This window comes from Vombatus ursinus, unplaced genomic scaffold, assembly GCF_900497805.2.
Source record: "Vombatus ursinus unplaced genomic scaffold, bare-nosed wombat genome assembly UNPS02014773.1, whole genome shotgun sequence".
NCBI classification, from domain to species: domain Eukaryota; kingdom Metazoa; phylum Chordata; class Mammalia; order Diprotodontia; family Vombatidae; genus Vombatus; species Vombatus ursinus.
Window position 1 is genome coordinate 37,796,849 of NW_020954551.1, and position 24,314 is coordinate 37,821,162.

General features: G+C 41.4%; 1 protein-coding gene across 4 annotated transcripts in view; it reads right to left on the bottom strand.

Moving 5' to 3' along the window:
• Positions 1 to 551: 551 nt before the first annotated feature.
• TMCC1 (transmembrane and coiled-coil domain family 1) overlaps positions 552 to 24,314 on the bottom strand; it is a 153,597-nt gene continuing 129,834 nt past the window's right edge. For 2 of the 4 annotated variants that reach the window (XM_027863875.1, XM_027863874.1), the window contains exons 2-4: positions 18,904 to 19,844; positions 3,896 to 4,031; positions 554 to 1,691 (exon numbers count right to left, since the gene is read on the bottom strand). In XM_027863875.1, coding sequence (XP_027719676.1) covers positions 1,377 to 1,691; positions 3,896 to 4,031; positions 18,904 to 19,844 — 1,392 coding nt within the window. In that variant the 3' untranslated portion in view covers positions 554 to 1,376. Of the gene's footprint in view, positions 1,692 to 3,895; positions 4,032 to 18,903; positions 19,845 to 22,472; positions 22,626 to 24,314 lie in introns of those variants that run through there. The other 2 variants (XM_027863872.1, XM_027863871.1) reach the window with 2 other exon arrangements.

Sequence of the window (24,314 nt, forward strand, 5' to 3'; positions counted from 1 at the left end):
AGCTGATGCGAGGACAAATGATTTCCCTACTGTCAGCTGGAAAGGACAACTTTGGCTTCAGTTACTGGGGACACTTTGTTTTATAAATAAAAAGAAATACAAAAATGATTTAGGGCCGATTCTATCTCTTGATAAAGCATCCTTTAGGCTTTCCTAAAGAATGCCCCAGCCCAGCTTAGGAAATGAAGTAAATTTTAAGGGAAATACTTCCTACTCCTATAAGGCTGGTTTGAGACTCACAGAGCCGCCATCACTCCCCAACCAAACCAACTTCATTGAGGAAAAAAAAAAAAATGGAGAGGTTTTTAAAATATTGCAACTCTAAGCATGAGGCAACAGAGGGCGGCATTTACAAGGTCTCACTTTCCTCAAATTGTTTAGAGACAAGACAGAGCACATTTAATTATCCACACATTTCTTCATTTAAAAACATCACTTCTTTATTTCAAGGAAAAAAAATACCCTCCCAGCCCCTTCCAAAAAAAAACCCAATAATATAATAATAATAATAATAATAATAATAACAATAATAAAAAATCCTATTAGAAACCATAAGGAAGCACTGAGAGTTTGAGTATTACATTCTTCAAGTATGCTGTTCGGATTTTTTTATTTTTTAAATCTGTGACTATACACATATAAAAAAAAAAACCTTAAAAGTGCGGCCAAGGGCTTTTGCTTAAGATTAAGTATTTAGAGGGCTATTTCAAAATACTGTGGTAGACTGTGCAGTTATCCTGTAGGGCATGACACTTTGTTGTACCCTTGCCAAAGAGTAAGGGCCCAGATATAAAAATGACCAGACTTCAAGATTAGCATGACTGGCTGACTTGAGTGTGGAAGCTGTTGGGCAGATCCATGTGTTTTTCCATGTGTTTTCCGCAGCTAAGGAAAATCCACCCTGAATCCGTGAATTCAGACATGGAATGTGCTAGGATTTCACAGTAAAGGTTAACCTGGGGAAGTAGGGGCCTGGGATGCTCCCAGACAAGGTAGGTTGCTAGGCCTAACTGGTTTAAGTTGACTCATCTTTCTAATGGGTTTTAGTGCAGTAGTTCAAGCCAGAATTTAGAATGCCCATCACTGTGCTCCAGATTGTGTTGGTTCATGTTAAAGAATCTTTTTAAGATCTGCATCCCAGGAGAACCATGCTACATAAAAATGATCCAGGATTTTTGCCCAAAAAACTTCTTGGATAAAATCTAAAAAATACTATTGCAATCGCGTCTCTCAGAGAAAAAACGTTATTCTAAATGTAAACAGATTCACTCGACTCTTTCTTGTTGTTTAAAACTTCAGAGTAGTTAAGTTGCTGTCTAAATCTTTGCTGCTGCATGCACGCGCCAGGGGTTTGGGGAGCAGCTGCCTCTGTGTCATCATCTTGGGGATGAAAAGAACCGTTCCATGTAGCCAAAGATGGCGTCCCAGTGCTTCCAGAGAAAGGCAACGAAAACCACCAGGAATAAAGTGCTGAACGTCCTGCTGCGTGTCTTCATGAGAGGGACCACACAGTTGGCCACGGTGGAGACGAAGACCAGGAGAACGGCCATCACGGCCAGAAGGATATTGATGAGTTTGCCCAGGAGGTTCCGTGCAGTGGCGTTCTCCAGCCCCTCCAACTGCACCACCTGCTGCTGCTGCTGCTGCAGCTCCATCTTGGAGATCCGGGTCTGGCAAGCCTCCAGCGCTTCCTGTGGGCCAGAACAGGGAACAGATCAGTCTTCCAAGCACACCCAGTACTGATGTTCCATTCCGGGGGCACACTATGCAAGACTGCATCATATGCAAAACATTCTAGCTAGAGTATGGGAGATCTCCCAGGAAGTCAAGTAACTAGCTGACCACTCAAAAAATAATTCACATACCGTGCTGCCCTGCATCACAGAAACACCAATCTGGAAGGGAAGGTTCAAATGATAGGAGAGAGCACTGCAAAAACCCATTGGCAAGCTCGCAGTGGACACACTCAAGACCCAAGGGCTCTTCCATTTTTGACATTTACCCTTCAAAGCAAGGCTTGTTCCTTTTAATTCAAGCAAATTACTGACATGCAGCATTATTCCCATAGGACACAGAGAGAAGGATAAAAGCCATCTCTGGTTCTGCCGACTTTACAACTTCATTTCCCCCTTCTATGATCTCTGAAAGCACAAATGAATATTTCCAATTGTTCTGCAAGACTGCATCAAACACTAAAACCGAGAATCTAATGTCTCTGCTAATGAGTTGATTTTAATCTCACCTTATAGTTCAAGGGCATAGATTCCTCCTGACTGCTTGTAGCAGAGGTCTGCAGCCCAGGTTTTATCTTAGAATTTCAAGTATGATACTCTGACAGTTTTACCTGGGTACATCACTCCCAGCCCTCTGGGGGTTCAGGTAAAGTTCCTGGCAGCTTTATCTGGTGGACTGAATAATGAGGTTGGGGATAGCTTCCTATTTTCTTGCATTTCTAGAAACTTAAGAGTCTGGCCAGGTAGGGCCCAGGCTGAAAATGGATTCTTCCAAGAAAAACAGTAACATCCCAGGGAGCCTAGAAAAATACAGCAGCTGGGAGAAATGTTTGCGGTCAGTGGTGTCAATCTTGAATAGACATATATCTCTGTGGGCCACATACTGACTTAGACTAACACAAATCAACATTATCTATACTGTACTACATTTTTATTTATTCATTTTTAACCATTTCCCAATGACATTTTAATCTGATTCTGGCTGCACTCGGAGGTCTGTGGGCTGTGAGTGGGACACTAGCAAGGTAATTTCCCAGTTCCTTAGGCAGCTGTAGGAAGAAGTCTCTTGGCAGCTTCTATTTCCAGGCCCTGAGGTCATGCAGTAGACAGAGTGCTGGACCTGGAATCAGGAAGCTCTGGATTCAAATCTAGTCCCATATACGTACTAGGTGGGTGACCCCTGGCAAGGCACTTCACCTCTGTCTGCCTCAGTTTCCTCATCTGTAAAATGGAGATGATAACAGTACCTACCTCCCGGCATCATTGTGAGGATCAAATGAGATAATATTTGTAAAGTACTTTGTCAGCCTTAAAGAGTTATATAAATGCTTGCTATCATCATCATCATCATCATCATCATCATCATCATCATCATCATCATCAGTAGTAGCAGTGGCAGTTTATTTCAAATTTTTTTTTTGTATCTATTAGCTTGTTCCCACTTAGGAATACTGAGTTGGTTAAGAAAGGTAGAATGAACAGCATGTACCCCTGGGGGCAGCAGGGCAGGGACGACCACTAACTTTCCTCCTCTTCCCACCTGTCCTCACCCAGAGGTGCCTGGCAACATTTCTGCAAAGGTATATTTGTTTGCCAGGTTAAGGCAGCTGGCTACCTTTTGATCAAGTTCAATGGTTTCAGCTCATCATGGAAAATGCAAAGCATGGCAGCTTCTTGATTTGTTAAAAGAGGAAACAATCAAGTGTACTTAGCTAAAGAAAATACACAGTACTATTCCTTTCCTGGGACTCCCCAATCTTCTGAAATAAACAAGCTTCCTAGGAAATGATGAAATGAGCTTTTTCTCCAGCAAGAACGGGTCCCCCCTTGTACATGAAAGCGCTCCCCATCCTACACAGCTGCTAGGGCCCTTCTTGTTCTGACTTGTGTTTAATCACCTAATATTGACTCTGCATTCACTCTCCATCTGCTTGCACGCGCTCACTCTCTGTCTGCTTACACACGTACCTGTGGTCTCTCCCAAAAGAAGGTCCCTGATGGCAGTGAGTGTTTCTCTCTTGTCACTGTAATCCTAGTGCCTGCCTGCCTGATTGATTGGCCAAGACTCGAGAGTTATGACATTTCTAGCCAGCTTGGTCCAAATTTAAGTGATCACAGCTCTGAACAGTTCCTTGTCCCTGTCACCAAGCCCTGATACGAACCTGGATGTCCCGAGCCCTCTCGTAGGACTGGTAGGCGATTTTCTCCTCCATGCTGGCTAACTCCTGCTTTAAGTTCAAGATCTCATTCTGATGGAGTTCAGTCAGGTCATTCAGCTGCTCCTCTAATCGCTCACATCTAAAGAGTGGGAGAGAGAAGCCAGAAAATATTATAAATTAGATTTTTTTTGTTATTTTCAAATTGCCTTCGTAGTATATTTATTAATTCTCATAGTCAACGGGAAATGATAAGCCGGAGCTTTCCACAAAAATTCTTACCAATGAACAAATTTCTAGCCCCATTTATTTGCAATTAGCTATAACCAAAGTATCCCCATGATCTTGGTAAGAAGGATGCAACACATTTCCTAACTGAGGAAGAAACTCATTCATTAGCTGACTCCCTTACAGCCTCAGAGTTCTCACCCACAAAGTCCTACAGTGGGTCCAGCTGGAATGGGACCAGGTAATATGCTGGCTAATGACTACCAACATTTGCTCCCCTCCCCAAGTCACAAGGACCTGTACAGAGAATGATGGCTTTTTCCAAGAAGAGAGAATTGCAGCTGTTATTTTATAGCTGAAATCCTCTGATAGGGAGATAAACAATTGGGTCTGGATAGCTCTGGTAAGTATAGCCCCAATCCACAGGAAACATCAGGGAGGAAACTGAGAAGTCATAAACCTAGGGGTCTGGGCAAATTCTGTGGAGCAAAGAGGCTGGCAACATGCCCGCATGTCCTGAAGTGTGCCCAGAAGTGTGCCCAGAGCACACTCAAGTGAACTTTACTATCAAGACTGTCATTTTCTGAACGTTTTCTCCCAACAGAACCATTCGAGCTGTGGAAGAGTATATTGCTTTGCTGGCAAAAAGCCAAAGGCACAAGGCTGCTTGGCCTCAGCACTGACCAGTCACAAGGTCTTGGTGCCAGCAGCTGCCACAGCCCAACCTCTTTTACACATACACACCATCAAGTTTATGTAAGGAAAAGAAGTAGAAAAGACATCAGTAAATTACATTTTAACAGCACAAACAAGACTACTTCTACCTTGATTTGTGTGGAGTGCCTGGTTCCTTCAAAGATCTGACTCCATCCCTTTTTACCCCACTCCTGAGGAGATGTGTGACAAGTGAAGAGTCCAGAGAAGGACAGCCCAGGTCTGTTAGGGACAGACCAGCAGAGCCAGGGCCAGAGGACTTACTCCACCATTTGATAAAGGTAAAATCAACTTCTGCTCTGAATGACCCGCTGCTATCTAAAGAGCAGAGAACCCAGGACCTGAAGGGATTCACAGCAACAATGCATCAGACTTCTTCTAGATAGCCACGTGTCCCCCCCTAAGTCCTTGTTTCCCTCCTTCCACTAACTAAGGATTTCTTAAGTTTGGGTCTATGAATTTGCATTTTTAGTATGTTCATTACTACTTTAATTGGTGTCCTTTGTAATCCTATGCATTTTTATTTATTTTATTTTATTTATTTTTTTGGCTAGGCAATGGGGTTAAGTGACTTGCCCAGGGTCACACAGTTAGTAAGTGGCAAGTGTCTGAGGTCACATTTGAACTCAGGTCCTCCTGACTCCAGGGCTGGTGCTCTATCCACTGCACCACCTAGCTGCCCCTATGCATTTTTATTTTATGCATTCATTTGAATCCATGATCCTGAGAAGGGGTACATAGGCTTCACCAGGCTGACAAAAGGGGTCTGGGACACAAAAAAGGGTTAAGAACCTATAGAGGTGTTTAACCCTACTCACGAACAAATTCCTCAACTGTATTCTCTGGGTACTACTCCCACTAATTTCAAGGATAATTTTAAATAACACACACTTTACACTCAATTTTGTTCTAAATACACAAGCCTTTAGAATAATTTATTTTAGTCATTTTAGGTTCTTTATTTAAAAATGCCAACATGAACCTATTTTTCAAAGCTTAATTTGCTTGAGCTCAAACTGCAAACTTACTGTCTTAGTTTTGTGTTTTAGCAGAAGAGATGGTTAAGATACATTTTGATTGGAAGGATTCCTTTTAACTTTAAAAATTGGAAGCAAAACCCATACCACGTCTCAAGAATTAATGCAGGATGTGTTTTGTAGCCGGGGAACACAGTATACATTGCACACTAACCTTGCAGAAACCTCAGCCCAGGTATATAACTTCCCCTTTCCACTTAAAAGACAAACCCACAATTCTTTGTAGATTTTTGTAGATTAGATTCCTGATGAATGAGAAGCTAGTTAACTTCATAGGCTTGGAATTCCTCGCCTGATGCATCACCTTCAGGGGAGGGGCTAAAATATCTGGGACCAGCTCAGTGAGCCAATAGTTTCCCCTAGATAAGTATTTATAACTGGAATAGCTGAGGCAACTGTAGCACAGGCTAGGAGAAACAGGAAGAACTAGAGCTTCCAGTCAAAAACAAAAACAAAAAAAATCCATTTCCCCCATACCTCAGGACAAAGGACTGAAAAAGCAAACAAGTGATTGTGATCAGCCTACTTTCATTATTTCACAAACATTGCATCAGGGCATTCTCGTATATTTTAAATTAGTCTTAAGTTTCTCAATTCCCTTGTGCCAAGGGTTGACCAGGAAAAAGACAACATGGAACAATGAACTATAGCAGACCTAATGAAGACCTGAGGCTTCTGGTCAAGATGTCTGCCTGGACCATGGTAGGCAGTCCAGTTTCCATATATATATGTATGTATATATATATACATATATATACATATAATATATTTGCATGTATATATATATGTATATACTCTAACCAAAAAAATCCTCCCAAAACCCCAAACACCCTAAAAATAGCACCAGGGCAAATAATAATCAACAAATCCAGCAGTTAACGACAATGACGCCTTCCACCCCACAAATAGACAAAGAATTATTTAAAAATCCACAGCAAATAGGAAAGTGTGCCTGACTGAAAAATCCAGTACCAATGCAGATAAACAAGATAGAAGCCCATCAGCACGAGCTGAGATCGGTGGGTAGAAGATATTTCTTGCTCCTAAGTCTCTGTATACAGAAGCAGCAAGAGCAGAGGGCTCCTATAAAAAGGCTCCATGGTAACTGGAAACCCACTGTGTGGACCTTGGAAGCTAGCGGGAATAGCAGTATTCAATCCCAAATATCCCCTAGACCTAGGTCCCTAACACTCTGGAAGTCCTTGATAATCTCTTGCTCTGAACTTCAAAGATCCAGGGGGGCCTAAAACCTACTAGCACTCAGCAAAGACACACCCTGAGAGATGGAAGTCAGTGCAAGAAGCTAAGAAACTCAGGTTGAGACCAAGCAGGGTAAAACACCCCATTGGGGTGTTTACTGGGTAAGAGTCTAGTCCTGGTACAAAGCCTCAGTGCAGTGCCCTAGGGCTGGAGAGATGAGTGAACAGAAGAAAGTCCTAACCACTCTGGAGAACCCAGAAATAGTAACAAAAAAAAAAAAAATCCAACACAAGAGCGAATCACTCCATAATATGTGCAAGTGGTTGAGACTCAAAGGAAAAAAACAGATTTTCCATATGGAGTATGTGAATATCTAGAAGAAGTGAAATAAAAAAAGAAAAAAAGAAAAGCTCTGTAGGAAAGACTTGGAAAGAGAAAAAACAGCTTAGAACAAAAAGGGGTAAACCTTATCCAAGTAATGAATGCCCGGACAACTAGAACAGACCAGAGAGAAACAAATGACTCCATGAGACAGTAAGAAATATTAGAGCAAAATAAAGACTGGGAAAAAAGAGAAAAAATGTACGAGGTATCTGCTTTCAAAAACACCTGACTTGGAAAACAGGTCAAGGATAATTTAAGGTTCATTGGACTCTCTGGATATCAGAGTTAAAAAAAAAAAAGCCTAGACATTATATTTCAAGAAATTTTAAGTGAAAACTAGTCACATTATTAAAAGCAGGGGGCAATGTGAAGACACAAAGAATCCACTGATCGCTTTCTGAAAGGAACCCCAAAGGAAAAGTCCTAGAAAGTTCATAACCGAAATCCCGAGCTTCCATGTCAAAGAAGGAAATACTGCAAACAGAAAGAAAGCATTCAGTTAACAAGGAACCACAGTCAGGATCACACAAGACCAGGCAGCTTCTATCATAAATAAATGGAGAAACTTGGAATAAAACGTAAATTGGGAATACAGTATTCCAAAAGGAAAAGATGTAAGATTAATAGCGGGGTGTTTCTTTTGAGTCTTACTGTCTTCAAGGAGCAATGAGGGTGTTAAATATGAAAAACAGTCCCAGGAGATGGACTGGCTCTGCTCTGAGGCTTTTAAGAGTTATAAGAAAAGAGAGGTAAAAGGAATTCACTAGTGTAGAAAGAAGGAAGAAAGGGTAGTGGTGGAAATGACTTTTTCTTATAATTGGGTGAATGAGAAAGAGGTATACAAACAGAGAAAGCTGTGGGAGAAAATGGATGGAATTTTCTCTAATCTGTACTGAACACATACATATTTAAACAAACGCCAAGAGTTTGATCTATAAATAAAAACAAGTGGTAATAAGTGTATGGGTGGGTGAGAGGTGTTAAATGAGAGGATGATACTGGAAGGGAATAAGAGAAGGCAAAACAAAATTCCTGATCCTGAACTTGAGATTAAAAGGAAAAGAAAAGATCTAGAAACTCAGGAGGGGTGCCCATTAATTGGAGAATGGATAAACAAATTATGGTATATGTCAGTAATGGAATACTGTACTATAAGAAACTATAAAAGAAATTGTTTTAGAGAATCTTGGGAGTTATGAACTTATACAGAGTGAAGTGAAAAGAACTGGGATCATAATTTGTACAATGATAAAAACACTGTTTAGAAAAACAACTTTGAAAAACTTTATGAACTCTGATCGAAGAAATGACTAATCACGTCTCCAGAGGAAGCTGTGATGAAGCATGTTACCTGTCCCCTGACAGAGAGGTGATGGACTCAAGGTGCAAAATGAGATGTACATTTTTGGACACAGCCACTGTGTGTACATGTTTTGGTTGATGGTGCTTATTTGTTATAAAGGTTTTTGTTGTTGTTTTTTTTTTTAAATTTGTTCTGCTTTTAACTGGGAGAGAACGGATTAGCAATAGTGATGTCAAACAAAAGGAAAAAAGAGCCTGTTGAAACATTTACATTTTCCAAAATGCACAGAAGAGAAAGAAGGAAATTTGGAAGGATGCACAGACTAGCTGGGCAGCTTTGAAAGTAAAATGTTTAAATTATCATATGCTTTTTTAAAAAAAGTTAAGTGGTGTAGAATAGGGATTCAAGGTTTTATGCACAATCTTTTTGTCTTCTTTGTATATGGAAACACTCTTATTTTGGCAGTGGTGGGAGGGTTAAGTTCAAAATTTTTTAAAAATCTGAAAAAGATTCAGAGGGCATACATTTGAATCTTTTCTCTACCACCTGAATAATTTTATGCAAGTCATAACTTTTCTAGGCTTCAAAGTCTTCATATATGAAATGAAGGGGTTGGACTAAATAATCTCCACAAATCATTGTGGCTCTAACTTTATAATCTTACTGTATAACCTTGGTCAAGTCACTTAACTGGAATTAATTTTCCTAATCTGTAAAATGAGATCAGTGATTCTCAAACTTTTTGGTCTCAGTACCCCTATACAATCTTAAAAATTAGTGGGGTCCTCATTAGACTCTTAAAGATTATTAAGGACCCCAAAGTGCTTTTTGTTGATGTAGGTACATTTATCAATATTTACTGCATTAGAAATCGAAACCGAGAAAATTTTAAAATACTTATTAATTCATCTAAATATGACAATGAGATACTCATATGTTAATATAACATTTTATGAAAAATAACTACTTTCCAAAACAGATTCCAGATTCTCTGATCTGCTTCTGCGTTCCAGTCTCTGCCATACATGGAGTCGGAAGTAGGTGGAGTGTGGTTCAAAAATAACACTTTGAAAGAAAACTTACAAGGAAGCAAAGAAAAGATGGATAACTCTCAACACACCATGTAGTATTTATTATATAGTCATTCTTTTTTTAATAGGCATTCTTGATTGGAAATTTATTGCTATATATTTTGAATCCTCTCTTACATTCTGCTGTGCACATGACATGCTTTTTTTTTCTTATTTTGTACTTAAGGTTCAATATTTAAGTTTATAATATGTTTCTGTTTCTTTTCTTACTATGTATTTAAGTTTTAATAATAAAATAATAAAAAAAAAGAATCACACTTTGAGGACTGCTGGGCTAGATGGGCTGTAAGTGCTTTCGAGTAGTTCTGCATCCTATGATCCTAGAGGAGAAGGGTGGAGGGTTGCAGTATTTACTATTCATGATGCAGAAATAAGAGAAGACAGCTTGCATAGTTTTATATATAAATGTGGGTGGTGAAGAATGAGAGCTGTGAATGAAAAGATACCTAGACTAGGCAGAGATTCTTCCTCCTGGCTCTCCTTACAAGCATAGTGTTAAGGACTGAGAAGGGTTAGAAAATACTCAACTTGTCAAAAGTTGTGGGGAGGGAGCAGGGGAAGGAGGGTACATTAATTCTGAAAAACTTAGAGGGCAAGCAATGTGAGAATATGAAGTAAAAAAGATGACAGGCACCAAAACAGGCTGAGAGGACTTGGAAAGTTCAGGATTCATGCCAGGCAATTCAGATGCCCTGAAGCCCCACCGGGAAAAGCTTGTGTTCTTAGCATGCCTGAAATCTAGAGCTTACCCCACTGACTTGGACCACGAGTCCTTTAATGGTGGAAGATTTTTTTTCTTGGAGCTGCCACCCTTCACTAAGCACACCCGAATGTATTTTGGAATTTGAATTTGCCTTTCCAATGAGGAAGAGCCAACATCACTCAATTTTAAAACGTCTAAAAATTTCTAATTTATGGTTCAAACTTATACCCACACATCCTCTCAGGACTGTGATTCCTAATTCCCAGTTTCTAAAGCTATGTACATAGGCCTAACATCTGGTGCAAGAAGCTAAAACCACCAATCTACCCTAACTTTGGTTCCCTTATGATTTCCCTGTTGGGATATAAAATTCCTTTTAACATCTGAATTGTTTAGGCAGGATTCTATCGGTCTGTTTCTAATAGGAAGGGTGAGGCCAGCACCCCACTGACTCACTACAGCTGCTGTCTGCTCACTGCTGACTTCTCCTAGGATTCTAGCAATTCTAAGCCTCTCTCGGTCGTACATGAACATTCTTCGAATGAAGACGTACGAAATGACGTCTGTGTCCAGTAGCACTGGGGGGCTTTTTAGTCACTCTACACAAGTGGTCTAGAAATGTTACCTGTCAGATCTTTTAGGGAAGAAAATTAAACTGAACCAGCAACACTCACAGTCTTCTCAGGCTCCTCTACTCTCAACACATTCTGTCAAGTGGAAGGTTCTTCCTGAGGGAGCTGGTTCTCAGTTTTGGTCATGCATCTCTGCACAGCTACACATGAAAAGGAAAGAAGGGGCACACTGGAAAGAGCCTTAGGCTGGAAGACATCAAATCTAGGTCCAGCTCCATGGGTGGGATGATGGGCAAGCCACAGCCCCTGCCTGGCCCTCTGTAGCTTTCTGGGGTGAGAAATGAAGGAATTGGAAGTACAGGACCTCTACAGTCCTAATTGGGGCCTTCCTGATCTGAAGTCCCAATTGATAAATAAATAAATAAAAGGGATACATTTGTTAAGTCTAGCTGGAAGGGAAGAATCTTGTGGCAGCAACAAATTCTACTCTAGCCAGGCGCTGCACTAGGTGTTGGGGACACAAACACAGACATGAAATGGTCCTGCCTGTAAGCAGCAGAGTCCATTGACAGAGGAAACACTAACCCTCTTTTGCACAGCTCTCTTCAGTACAAGCTCCCTTCACTTACATAAAAAAGAGTCAATCGTAGACTCTTTTCATTGATGAAGACTGAAAACAAACTGTACAGTGATCCTATATATAAGCCTGGCCCATGAGGACAGGGCTCAGCCACAGCCTCTGCCACCTCTTCCTGAACTTAACCCAGAGCAAGGGCAGCCTCTGAGGGCTTAAGGAATACCACTGAAGGATGATGTTCTGTGGGTGGACCCCAGAAGCCTTCTCTCTGATAGCCTGGACAGAGCTGAGTGCAAATGCTTTGTTTCCTTCTATGTTGGTCACCTGCAAATGACAACAAATCCAGAGGGACTGTGAAAATGGAGCAGCAATAACCACTGTGACATGGGGTCAGGGGCATGACGGGGAGGGGAAGCTTCACACTATGCTTCCTGACCAAGAACCCACAAGTCACTGAATCAGGGGCTTGTTTTTAATCTAAGCATATATTTTTAATGTTACACTGAGAAAAATAAGGCATCTACTTAGGGAAATGGACACAATGATTGAGATCCATAAATGATATTCTACTGACCTTCATCACAGGCTGAAGAGACTTTGTCCCCTACAGTAGGACAGGAGTTTAGTAATATTTCACCCCAGCAGAAAAATCAAAAATGAGCAAAAAGGGAGGTTTTGGGGCTAATACAGGTATTCTAAAATCCATGCACTAATCAATAAGTACCTAGGAAGCACCAATTACTGTTCTGGGCCCTGGAGACACAAACACGAAGAAGCAGACAACCCTTTTCCTTAAGGAGCTTCCATTCTACTGGGGGAAACTACAGGTACACACAGACATACCAAATAAACATAGAAGGAAACTGAGGCTGAGGGATAAAATGACTTAGCTAGGGCTACAGAGCTATTAGTGCCTGGGGGAGGATTTGAACTCAGGTCTTTCAGAGTCCAGGACCGATATTATTCACGGTGGTGTGTAGCTGTCTTGAGGGGGGAAGAGGATGCTCATGCTCACTTGAGAGGGTGAGGGTAGGGAGAGGTGGGAGAACCTTGCAGAGAGAAGGGAAGGTTTGTATTCCCTTCAATGAGGAATGAGAGAAGGAATACATTGAAGAGGGGTGAGAGGATTGCCTTGCTGGCAAAAGCTTGCTGAAGGTGGAGAAGCTAATCATTCGTAATGTCCGCAGATACCATGCTTTGTGACTTCGCCTGGTTTTGTTCAGCAGCACCTGGGTGGGGGGATGTAGAGTAGTTCAGGGCCAAGGTTCAGCAAGGGATGGTGGGTGATGGTAAGAGGGGTGGAGGGATTCCAGAGTAGAGAGGAATGTGGTAGCTTGCTGGCAGAATGGACAGAAAACTGGACTGGGAGCAGGGAAGATGTGAGTTCAAATGCTGTCTCTCTTGACACCAACTAGCCATGTGACCCTGGCAAGTCATTTAACATCCCTTAGCCTCATTTTTCTCATGTGAAAAATCGGAATAATAACAGCATCTGGCTCACAGGGTTGTTACGGGGATCAAAGCAAATAGCATATGTGAAATAGTTTGCATAGTACAAATGTTAACCGTATTATGTACAAGGTCAAGACTGGAAAGGGAGGAAAGGGAAGCCAGAGCAGGGGTAAGACCTGAGAAAGTCCTGAGGCATGGAGGGAATGGGGGTCATGGCTGACGAAGGCAGAGGCCTAGGGAGAGATGGAATGAGAGGAGGTTACAACCAGATAGAAGAATATCAGAGTTTCTAAGAAAGAAAGTAGAACACTTGTAGGTAATGCTGAGATCTCCAGTGTGATCATTCCTGTGTGGGGAGTGGGGTGATGGTGGTGGAGGGGGAGGTAGGTAAAGGGACAAGAGGAGATTGAGTGAATGGGAGATCAGGGACTTTGAGAGAGCACTGACACGAATACTTAAGTTCCTTAGTATTAGGGCAAGATCTGGGAAGGAGAGGAAGACCAGGAGTGGGGGGCTGAATTTGAGAGAGTTGGGAGAATGACCTCAGGGCTGGTACATAATACCTATCATGATATGTATAGAGTGAAAAAAATTAATCAAGTGAACTTCAAATGAGGAAAGGTTGTTGCTGAGTAACTGTGGTCAAGGGAGAGTCTAGAAGTAGAAGTTGGGACAAGGACTATTTGGATCCTGCAGGTGCAGGTGCAGGTGCAGGCTGGTGATGGTGACATGAACTCCCAACAGCTTCCTGTATTCTCCCCATCCAGAACCTACATACTTTTACTTTAGATGCAATTCTATTAAGTCTGGTTACCTACTGTGTTCAGCCCGCAACAGATAAGAAACAACAGCCTGAGAATTCTTGCCCACTGACAGCAGTGGAAAAATGAAAACAGACAAAAAACCTTCCAGCAAGAATGGACACAGAACTCAGCACACTGGGTTTACTTGGCATGTGGACAAATAGCCCTTCACACCTCAATGGACCCTGAAGGCATACATCCTCTTCTTAAAAGGTCAAACAATGTCCATTATACTCTTAAAAAGCAGGAAAATGTGTTAAAATTAACGGATTCAATAGTTATCTGGCAAATTCATTTATTGGGAATACTTCATTCTCCAAAGACACTGGATGAGGCATTACTATGTTAGGCACTTTAACAGTGCCTTGCACATAATGGCTGCTCAAAGTATATTTGCTGAATAAATGAATGTTGTTCCTGGGGTGGTAACAGAAACAGGATCTAAACTCCATGGATCTTTGAAGGGGCTTATGGATAGAAAATACACAGTAGGAATAATTTCTGCAACTGCTTTTCTTCAGAAGAAAAAAAAATTTGCCTTAGGATTTAAAAAAAAGGAAATTCAAGTCTAGAGCTGATATGGGATAAGAAAATAAGTCAGTAGAGGTTACTTTTGTCCTTTTGTTTTTAAACTAAAGCATCTCCTATCAGTTTATTAGATTTCCCCTTGGTGATCATTTTATAAAACTGACCATTTTGCCTATAGAAAGGAATAAAAACTGTCATGAAATAAATGGGCTTGGACGCAGCTGTTCTAATGAGGACATAATGGGGAGGGTGAGGGAAGAGGGGTGGAAATGCTCTGACCTGTCTCTTATCTTTCACACTGATACAAAGTGGGCTTTGGAAGCAATTTTTCTTTCTTAGCTCTCTTTTTCACTCAGGCCTAAATTTGACCTGAAGGCACATCAAGCCAAAATCTGGTGGATGGAAGCAAAAAACGAAGCAGGGATGACAAAATCAGCCAGCCCGGCTTCATCAAGAACCAGTCAAGGCATAAAAACCTAATTTTTTCGACAGTTACTAGAATAAGAGATCATGTGAATGCTACAGATTTAGTTTATCTCTACTTTAAGATATCATTCTACACAGTCCCTTGTTTTATTCTTGTGGGAAAGATGGTGAGATGTGGGCTCTGTGAGCAGAGTGAGGTAGGTTAGGAAGGAGCTGAACGGCCCATGCAAAGAGCACTAAGGAGAGGCTTCCTCGGATGCTGGAAGGAGATCTCTGGTGGAGTCCCCCACAGACCCGTCTTGCTGTGTTCATGAGTGACTTGTTCATCAGATTTGCAGAGGACACCAAGCCTGCAGGGAAAGCTCAACGAATGACAATGGTGGGTCAGCACACTGGTGTCCAGGGCACATAGGATGAAATTCAATAGGGATAAATGTAAAAGTTTTACACTGGGGTTCAAAGGGTAAAAAATGTTCCCAGCACAAGCTGGGAGAGATTTGGCTTGAAAGCAGTTCATCTGAAAAACACAGGAGGGTTTAGAGGACTCAAGCTAAAAATGAATCACTGATGTGCCATGTTTGTGTTTGAGTCTACACTGAAAGAGGCCGAGGGCAAAGGACTAAAGAGGGGATAGTCCTCTGACTGTGCTTTGCTCTGGACACATCATAAGTGGAATATCACTTTCAGTGCTTGGTGCTACATTTTACAAAGGGCACTGATAAGTTGGGAAAAATCTAGAGGCAGGCAACCAGGACCTGAGGAAGGGCTTTGAGCAATCATGTCACAAGGGTCCACGCAAAGGAAACAGAGACATTTAGCTTGAAGAAATAGAAATGTTAGCTTGAAAATGTGCAGTTTGGCTAAGTGTCTATCTTCAGGCACATGAATGACTGTGTAGGGAGAAGGGATTGATTCTGTTTGTTTTGTTTGACTCCTGGGGCAGAACAAAGAGCAGTAGATTACAAAAGGGCACATTTACGATTAATAAGAGAATAATCTTCTTAATGACCTGAGCGATTCCAGAACGAAACAGACTGCTTTGGAAGACAGTGGCTTCCTTCCCCAGACTAAATCACCACGTGTTGGGCATGTTGTAGAATAGCTCAGCTAGGAGCCTCTGAAGCCCCTTGCAGCTCTAAGAGTTTGTGATTCTGTGACTTTGCATGTTTTGCTTCTTATTCAAAAAGGGCCCAAAAGTCAGTCATTTTTTGAGCAGTTCTACATGGAACTCTTAACCTAAACTTATGCCCCCTCTTGCAGAGGGGCTGGTTTTAGTGTAGGAGCACTATTTTTTATTTTATTTTAAAAACATTGGAACTTACTGCAATGCTACCCACCAGGTTGCCACTGAACTTGGCCCCCAGGAGTATCTAACTTCGATCCAAAATAGTAATGTATTCGCTTTTAAGTCCTCTTTCATGTCCCTTTCTTGAACATTTATGAACCTATCTACAGAAAAAGCAGAGGGAAAACAGCAAAAGAGGGAGATACTACTGGTCACAAAAATTTCCAAGTCTCCCCTAGTCCTAAATAAAATCTTTTACTAGGCCCTACCATCACCTCAAGCCATCATTCTCTGTCTCTTCTATTTCAGCACCAAACTCCTGGAAAAAAAGTGACTATACTGACTGTTTTCACTGCCTTCTCCTCTCTCTTACTCCTTAACTCTTTGCAATCTGACTTGTAACCTCATCTCTCAACAGAAAATGATCTCTCCAAAGTTACCGAGCTCAGATCTCTTAATCTTCAGCCTTCTTGACTCTTCTGCCCTACTGGACACTGCTGATTACCCTCTGCCCTGGTTTTCATGACACCTCTCTCCCCTGGCTCTCCTACCTGTCTGCTCCTGTGTTGGATCATGAAAAACCTCCTAGGGTGGGTGTACCTCCAAGTCTCTGTCTTGAGCATTATTTTCTTCTCTCTACACAATCTCACCAGGTGATCTCATCAGCTCTCACTGGCTTATTCATTGTGCAGATGACTCACACACACAAACACACACACAAATACACATATACACACACATACAGACTCTCATCCTATATCACCAACTGCCTACTGAACTTTTCAGGCCAGATGGCCCCAACACATCTCAAACTTAGCATGAGCAGAAGAGAATGAATGATCCTCCCCTGAAACCTCAACTCTCCTGAACTTCCCAGTTTCTGTGAAAGGCACCACTAGCTTCTTGTTTCCCAGGGTCACAACATGAGCATACTATCCTCCTTCTCCTTCACCTCATATATCCAATCAGCTGTCAAATACTGCCACCTCTATATCCATCACAAATGCTGCAGTCTTCTCTCTACTCACAAAGCCACCACCCTGTTTCAGGCTCTCCTCATCTCTCATCTGGACTAATGAAGTGGCCTTCTAATTAACATCCTGGCCACAGCTGCCAAACATGGCGCCTTCCACGTACATCTGACCACTCAATAAAGTTCCACGGTTCTCTACTGTCTCCAGGGTTCACAACGTGGTCCTTACCCCTTTTCCCAGCCTTATTATGTTACTCCCCTTTCCACATGTGGTATTCCATTTACCTTCTTTACTTCTGCCTCAGAGAAGCCCCTTATTTCCTGTCCCATGTTCTACACAAAGCCTTTACTTAGCCCTAACCACCCTCCAAATTGCTAATGTGTTCCCCCTCTAAACTATTTAATATTAATTTGTAGTTGTTTTCTTCGTATACAGATACTCCCTGCCCCCCAACATGTTGCTGCTTTGAAAAGAATATAAGCTCCCTGACAGCATGGGAGAGGGTATGTCTGTATCTATAGCACCTGGCACAGTGCCTGCCTGTTTAGTGATTAAGCACACAGTAAGTGCTTAATAAATGCGCATGCTGGCTGCTATAGAAATCATAAACAGAAAGTTTCAACAATGTAAGGAGTTCCCTGTTTTAATTTCACCATCTGAAAACTGACTTGAAGATTAATTTTTTCTCAAGAAGTAAAGGTTAATACTCAAAGTTTCTTTAAGATAATTAGATGAACAGAACACAGCTACAATTTCAGAATTTGAAAGGCCCTTAGACATCTCCTAGCCTAACCCTTTCATTTTACAGATCAGGAAAAAGAGGGACTGAGTGGTTAAGTGCCTAGCCTAAGGTCATGCAGGAGGTCAGCAGTGTAGCCAAATCAAAACTAGGTCCCCTGGTTTCTCAGTTCAAGTTATTTTCTCCAAAACTGCTACAGTCTCTTGAATCCTGCAGCACTTTCCACTCCATCCCACTGCCTCTGTAGGACCTTGATCTGCCCTCCATGGGAGACTGTCTCTTTTAGGGTAGCTATTAGAAGTCCTAGCCTCACTCCACAAGGATGTTTCTCTTATAGGGAAAAGAAAACAGATGGAGGAAGACAGCATATGGAGAACAGCTAAGACATGAACAATGTGAAATACCAAAAGGACTCTGGCTTCCACCTTTGACACAGTTGTGCCGAAAAGAATCAGGTCCCTTGAGAAACCTCAACTGCTATTGAACTACTGCCTATTAATCCGCTCCCATCCCAAAGTCCTGCCAATATTTAATAAGGGTAACAGACATGTTTATCAGGACTGATTTCCTGCATGGCTTCTTTTCTCAGTCAGCTTTTTAATACTGTACTCAAGGACTAAACACTTACAGGATTTGATTACATTTCACTTAGCTGTGATTCCTTCAATTGACTATGATATAGCAGAGATCTATACTCGCCATGGACTAGTCTGTCTTCTTGAAAAATCTGTCTTTAGTGACATGACTGCTAAAGAAAGAGGACTCAGACTTTCTAGTCCTTGGAACTGAAGGCCCAATCACTGGAGGAGGAGGCCAGAGCCGCATGTGCTCCCCTTCCTGACTGTAATGCCTCGTCCACAGGTAAAGCAGCTTGACCTCCCCACATCTGCTGGTTATCTATCAAAGGGAAGAAGTGCCAGCTAGCTCCTCTTCACCTGACTTCCTAAGGAACCTACCAAGAGTACAACATAAATACATGACTGTCCCACAGAACTTACCTGTATCGCTCCTCCTGTAAGGCCTGCATTATTAAGGAATAGTCCCTCTGATAATGCTCCTTGAGGTTTTCAAAGGATTCCTCTAGCCTGGCCTGTGTCTCTCGGATTTCCTGGATCTCATGAAGTATTGCATCAAACCCTGAGCTCTGCATCTCCAGAGTGTTTGTTTTGGAGCTGGAAGCTCCCACAGGGCCTCCCCCAGTGGTACTGTTGGCTCCCACCGAGCCCGAGGTAGCGCTGGAACAGTCCTCCTCACTACCATACTTTGGACTCGACTGAAAGGTGGCAATCACTCCCAGAGGCTTCCCCCCAGGCCCATCCTCTATCTGCCCTTCCTCTAATGAGTCTTTCAGATTAGAGATGTTGTCTGCGCTGCCAAACTTGTTCCGGATTAATGAGGCGATCTCTCGAGGTTTTGAGACGACAGCTCCTGCAGCCGAATGGGTGGCCTGGGAGAAACTGGAAAGTCCACCTTTGACACTGTCCACTACCCCCTCGCTGAAGCCAGTCACTTTGGCCCCTACGTCCTTCAGCCCCTGGTGCATATCCCTGAAGACATCCTTAGGCTGCCGGGGGATCCCATTCTGCTCGACCTCACGGAGCTTCCGATGATAGTGTTCTAGCTTCTTCTGCAGCTGCAGGATAGTTTGGGCTGATTTCTGGTTTTTCTTCTCAAACACCTGCTTGATACGGGCAGTCTGCTGTTTGTCTGCGTTGTTGGCAAGCTTCAAGTACTCTGCAACGTTATCGTCCCGGGCTGTTTGCTCGATTTTGATCTGCTCTGTGAGCTTGAGGATCTTTTGCTGCAGGTGGGTGATAGCTGCTTTGGTGCGCTGTGGGTCCGGCGTCCCATCCACTGAGTCTGTGTTGATGCTGCCGTCAGTGCTAGAGGTCACTGCGCTGGATGTCTGAGCAAGGCTGCTTACTTCCAACCGATCGATCTAGTATCAAAGGAAGAGAAGTGGACGTTAAAAGGATGCTGACTGAAAGTAACAGCTTTCACTAGGAATGGGGCAGGACACACCGCCCACCCTTTCTCTGGAAAGGCACCTACACATAGGATGTCTGTAAAATGCCTCCCTTTCTCCCCTGCTGGTTCTCCCTACAGGTGGACTTTGTATTAACTGAATCACGTAGATTAAAAACAAGCAATTTTATACTAAAGATAGACAAATTTAGCAGCAGTTTTTTCTTTATAAAAATTCACATAAACATCTTTTAAATAGCAGGATTCAATGGTGCAGTTAAATATTATTTGAATTATAAAAACTGACACAGACAGCTTTTTAAAGGTACACAACCACTGTGTAAAGCAAAGCCCACCTCTACTACAATACCCCATTCTACAAAAATAATTTAGTGTGAAAAGATTAGCAGTTTATGGATGCCCCATCAGTCACCTTAAAACAGTGATACAGTTCACAGATTAAATAAAGTGAACTTCCATCATGCCTGTGCATTTTTACCCAAATAAAGTAAAAACTAACAGGTTTGCTCTATAAAGTCATAAATGAAAGTTGGACAGGATTTACTTTTCCCTACCTGATAGGTTTGGATAAGCAAAAGTAGATGAAAAGACATCTTTAGAAGGTGAGAATAAAATGAATAAATTTTCTCAACTTGAAAAGTTGAGAAAATAATTTGTAGTAATTCATTTAAAGAAGGCCTATTTTATGAGATTGATTTAAAAAAAAAAGGTCTTTTAAAATGAGCCACCAAGTAATAACAATGTTAAAAATGCATTTTTCCCTAACCCGTAAGAATCTGCAGCAAATTCTGGCATGATAACAAACACAGAGTGATAATAAGCTACAAGTAAGTGATTGAATATGGCAATACCCCGATAATGAGAAATGGTCATGAAGGAGCTAAAACCTGAAAAAGTCAATTCAGCAATATGCTGAAAGTTAGGTCAAGTCTTACAGTGTGAACACATTTTTTTCTTCTATAGGTAACCACATGCGGAAATTGGAGAAAAATTGGAGAAAGGACAGTCAATTTAAGCTCAAGAAAGTTAAATTACCCCCTCAAGGCTGAGAGACCAAAGAGGAGAGAGCATAGAGCCTATGAAGGAGAAAAACATCCATACTGATATCTACTGTGGAGAGTGGTAATAAATGAGATAGGAATAGGAACAAAAGAGTTGTAGAAACTTCTCCCTATTAAGAAATTAAAAATAAAATAACTACTAGAACACTCCAATAAATAATATCCAAAGGAGATGTAAAATTAAAAACTGACTACTTTCATCATGCACTTCTCCTTAGCCCCCGAGGGAAAGTATCTCTTCTCTTTCACTCCCCTCCCCCTATATATGTATGTGTATATATTTTAAGATCTCACACTTTTTGATATTTCATGGAAAAAATGTGAAGTACTTCTTACAAGCCATTGGAATATATTAAACTTGAAACAGTCACACCACATGCAACTTAGTTTAGTATTTCCTTAGATGTGCACATATTCTTTTCTCCTGAATCTACGTTTTCTTTGAGTCTGGGGGCAGGAGTTCAAGCTTAAGTTCTTAAGAGCATTTAATACTTTGTTAGAGTCAATATATTACCATTAGTAGAAATAAATGCAATTAAAATACATATGTTTTAATATCTGAAGGTAACAACTAAAGAACCTAGACATTTTGGTATTATTTTGAACATCCTCCTTAATTTTGCTGAATTTGCAGGGTCAGTAGGTTTTAGTTTCACTTCTTTGGGCCTCTTCATCTTCTATGGGAATTCTAATAAACTGAGAAATGACCAAATGCTGGGCTGCAGCAGGAGGGAGGAAGAAGAGAAGCCAGTTCTGGTACTCAACTTGCCTGGAATCACAAAGTAGTTTGGGATGTGATTCCTCACGACTCATCAGTCTTTTTAGATTGTCTGGCTCCTTTGAATTGATCTTATTCAGGACTCAAGGTTCCATATGGAAGCTGGTATTTTAATGTTTCTTTCTCTGGGGAAAAAGGAACCTACAAAAGTCATAAAAAGTTCAGTGGGAGCCTAAAAGAGTTTGCCACTTTTCTGAGTGGCACAAAGAAGTCAACAGTTGATATGCTATGGTAATTCCTCCCAGGTACTAGATGCCCTTCTTATCTTAGATTCTGAACTAATATCGAAATGACCTAATATAATGAATACCTCTAATACATACATACATACATATACACATACATACATGTATATAACATATGTGTGTGTATATGTATATATGTATATGTCATACAGGTAACAGGAAAAAGAATCAAAGTTTCTTAGGCCCCTAACTCTCCTTCCAAGATTTGGGAATAGTACTTTTTGTGTTCAACCCATCTGGTGACTTCCTAAAGAGGTAATTAGAAATGGATGAAAAACTTGATAGCTCCTTGGGGAAGAGAAGCATATAATTTATACAGATATACATGGATCACACTTGTGGGTAAAAATATAAGTGTTACAGATAAACAAGCTTTGTTTATATACCTCAAGTTTTAAAAAACCTATGCACAAGAAACCTTCAGCCCCCTTTCCTAAGAACACATTTAGGGTTAGGCACAGGAAGTCATCCCCACGGGAAGGTTATTTCTGTCCTACCTGGGCTTTCCCGAGCCACGGTAACTTCTGCCAGTGCATGCTTCCCTCCACTCACATCTGTTAACATGTCTATACAATCCAGCTGACAGTAGCTCTCCTCAGACTTCATTCTCTAAATAAAACTAACCCATTATTTTGTCAGGGAAGTAGTTTTAAAATACCTGAAACCATGAATCACCCCATTACTCAGTAACTCCTCCCCAGTAACAGGCTGGCACTAACTTTAAAAGACTTTGGGGTTGAGGGAGTGGAAGGGAAGAAGCAAGATGACATCATCTGAGTCAGGAACAGAGTCCTTAAAGGGAAAGTATCTCTAATTTTTTTAAAGACCTAAACTACATTAAAGTATCAATACTGAATGAAGTCATGCAAAGATCGAACTCCTCTCACTGGGTGGATTTTTGATTTCTATTTTTAATGGGCTAAAGCTACAACCTTATTTAATTGTAAATATTTACAGACTGAAGAAAACTTTTCCTTAAGTGTTACTTTCCTAAGTCTTCTGTAGGCATAACCTAGTGACGTGCACAGATTCTGACCCAGTAATATTTAAAACAGCAGTAGATCAGTGAAAGTGTGGGAAACAGTTACAACAGTGGTGGTAATAATAACAATGATACCACTGTCAGTTTGTAAAGGTCAAATTACTTCAGAAACACCATTTAATGATTATTGAATCCCCATCATGGGCTAAATGTTATTCTGACTATCCTCCTCATTTCTCTAATTCATTCCTCACCTCCTGCAGCCAGGTATAAGCTCCAGCGCTCTCCTAGGATATCTACTGCCACGTTTAGCAGCTCTGGAAGAGGTGTACTAGCTATCCTCATTTCCAAAGAGGTCAAGTTGATCAGGGAATCTGAATTCTGTTCACTGACCTCAATTGGGTATCTTAAACTGAAACAAGACACAGGGCCAACTGGTTGACAACTGGGATCTTGAAGGGGAAGTGATGTCAATGGCAGAAGACGGGCTAAGCTCTGAACCTGAAAACTGCATAACTCACTGGAAAGAACTCTAGCTCTAGCTCTTAACATCATTCACTGTGTGACCTTGGGAAAGTCATCTAACCTACATGGGCCTCCTACATTAGATGGCCTCTGAGGTCCCTTCCAGTTTTCCATCTATGATCCTATGAACTTTTTTTCAGGTACCTTTTTGTTGTTGTTTAGTTGTTTTTCAGTCATGTCTGACTCTTTGTGATTCCATTTGGGATTTTCTTAGTAAAGATACTGGAGGGGTTTGCCATTTCCTTCTCTAGCTCATTTTACAGATGAGGACCTGAGGCCAATAGGGTTAAGTGACTTGCCCAGGATCACACAGCTAGTAAGTGTCTGAGGCTGGATTGTAACTCAGGAAGATGAGTCTTCCTGACTCCAGGCCTGGTACTCTATCTACTGTGCCACCTAACTCGAGGCCAAGTCACTCAGGGACACTCCCCATGAGAACAGTTTAGATTAAGGCAGAGGGTTGGGACTCAACCAGATCAGCCTTTAGGAATAGAGTAAACTCTAAGACTATTCAATTTGTTGAATTTGGCTCCCAGTCAAGTCACAATGGAAAGATGGGATCTTGTGAAACAGAGAAAGAAACCTGACCCCTGGCACATGGCTCCTTAGCTCTCCCTCATGAGTCTCACCAAATATGAATTTATGATTCTGACTGTACAACATACTCACTTTCAACACAATGAAGCAGTGTTTGATTTGCATGTATCCTAAGCAATATATTCTAAGTTGCTCTGCATCCTCCAGAATATTATAATACCTTTAAGTAAATCAGATTCACAGATGAAGGTCAGGAATGCAGTCATATGTCTCAAGGCAGACTGTTTATATTTAG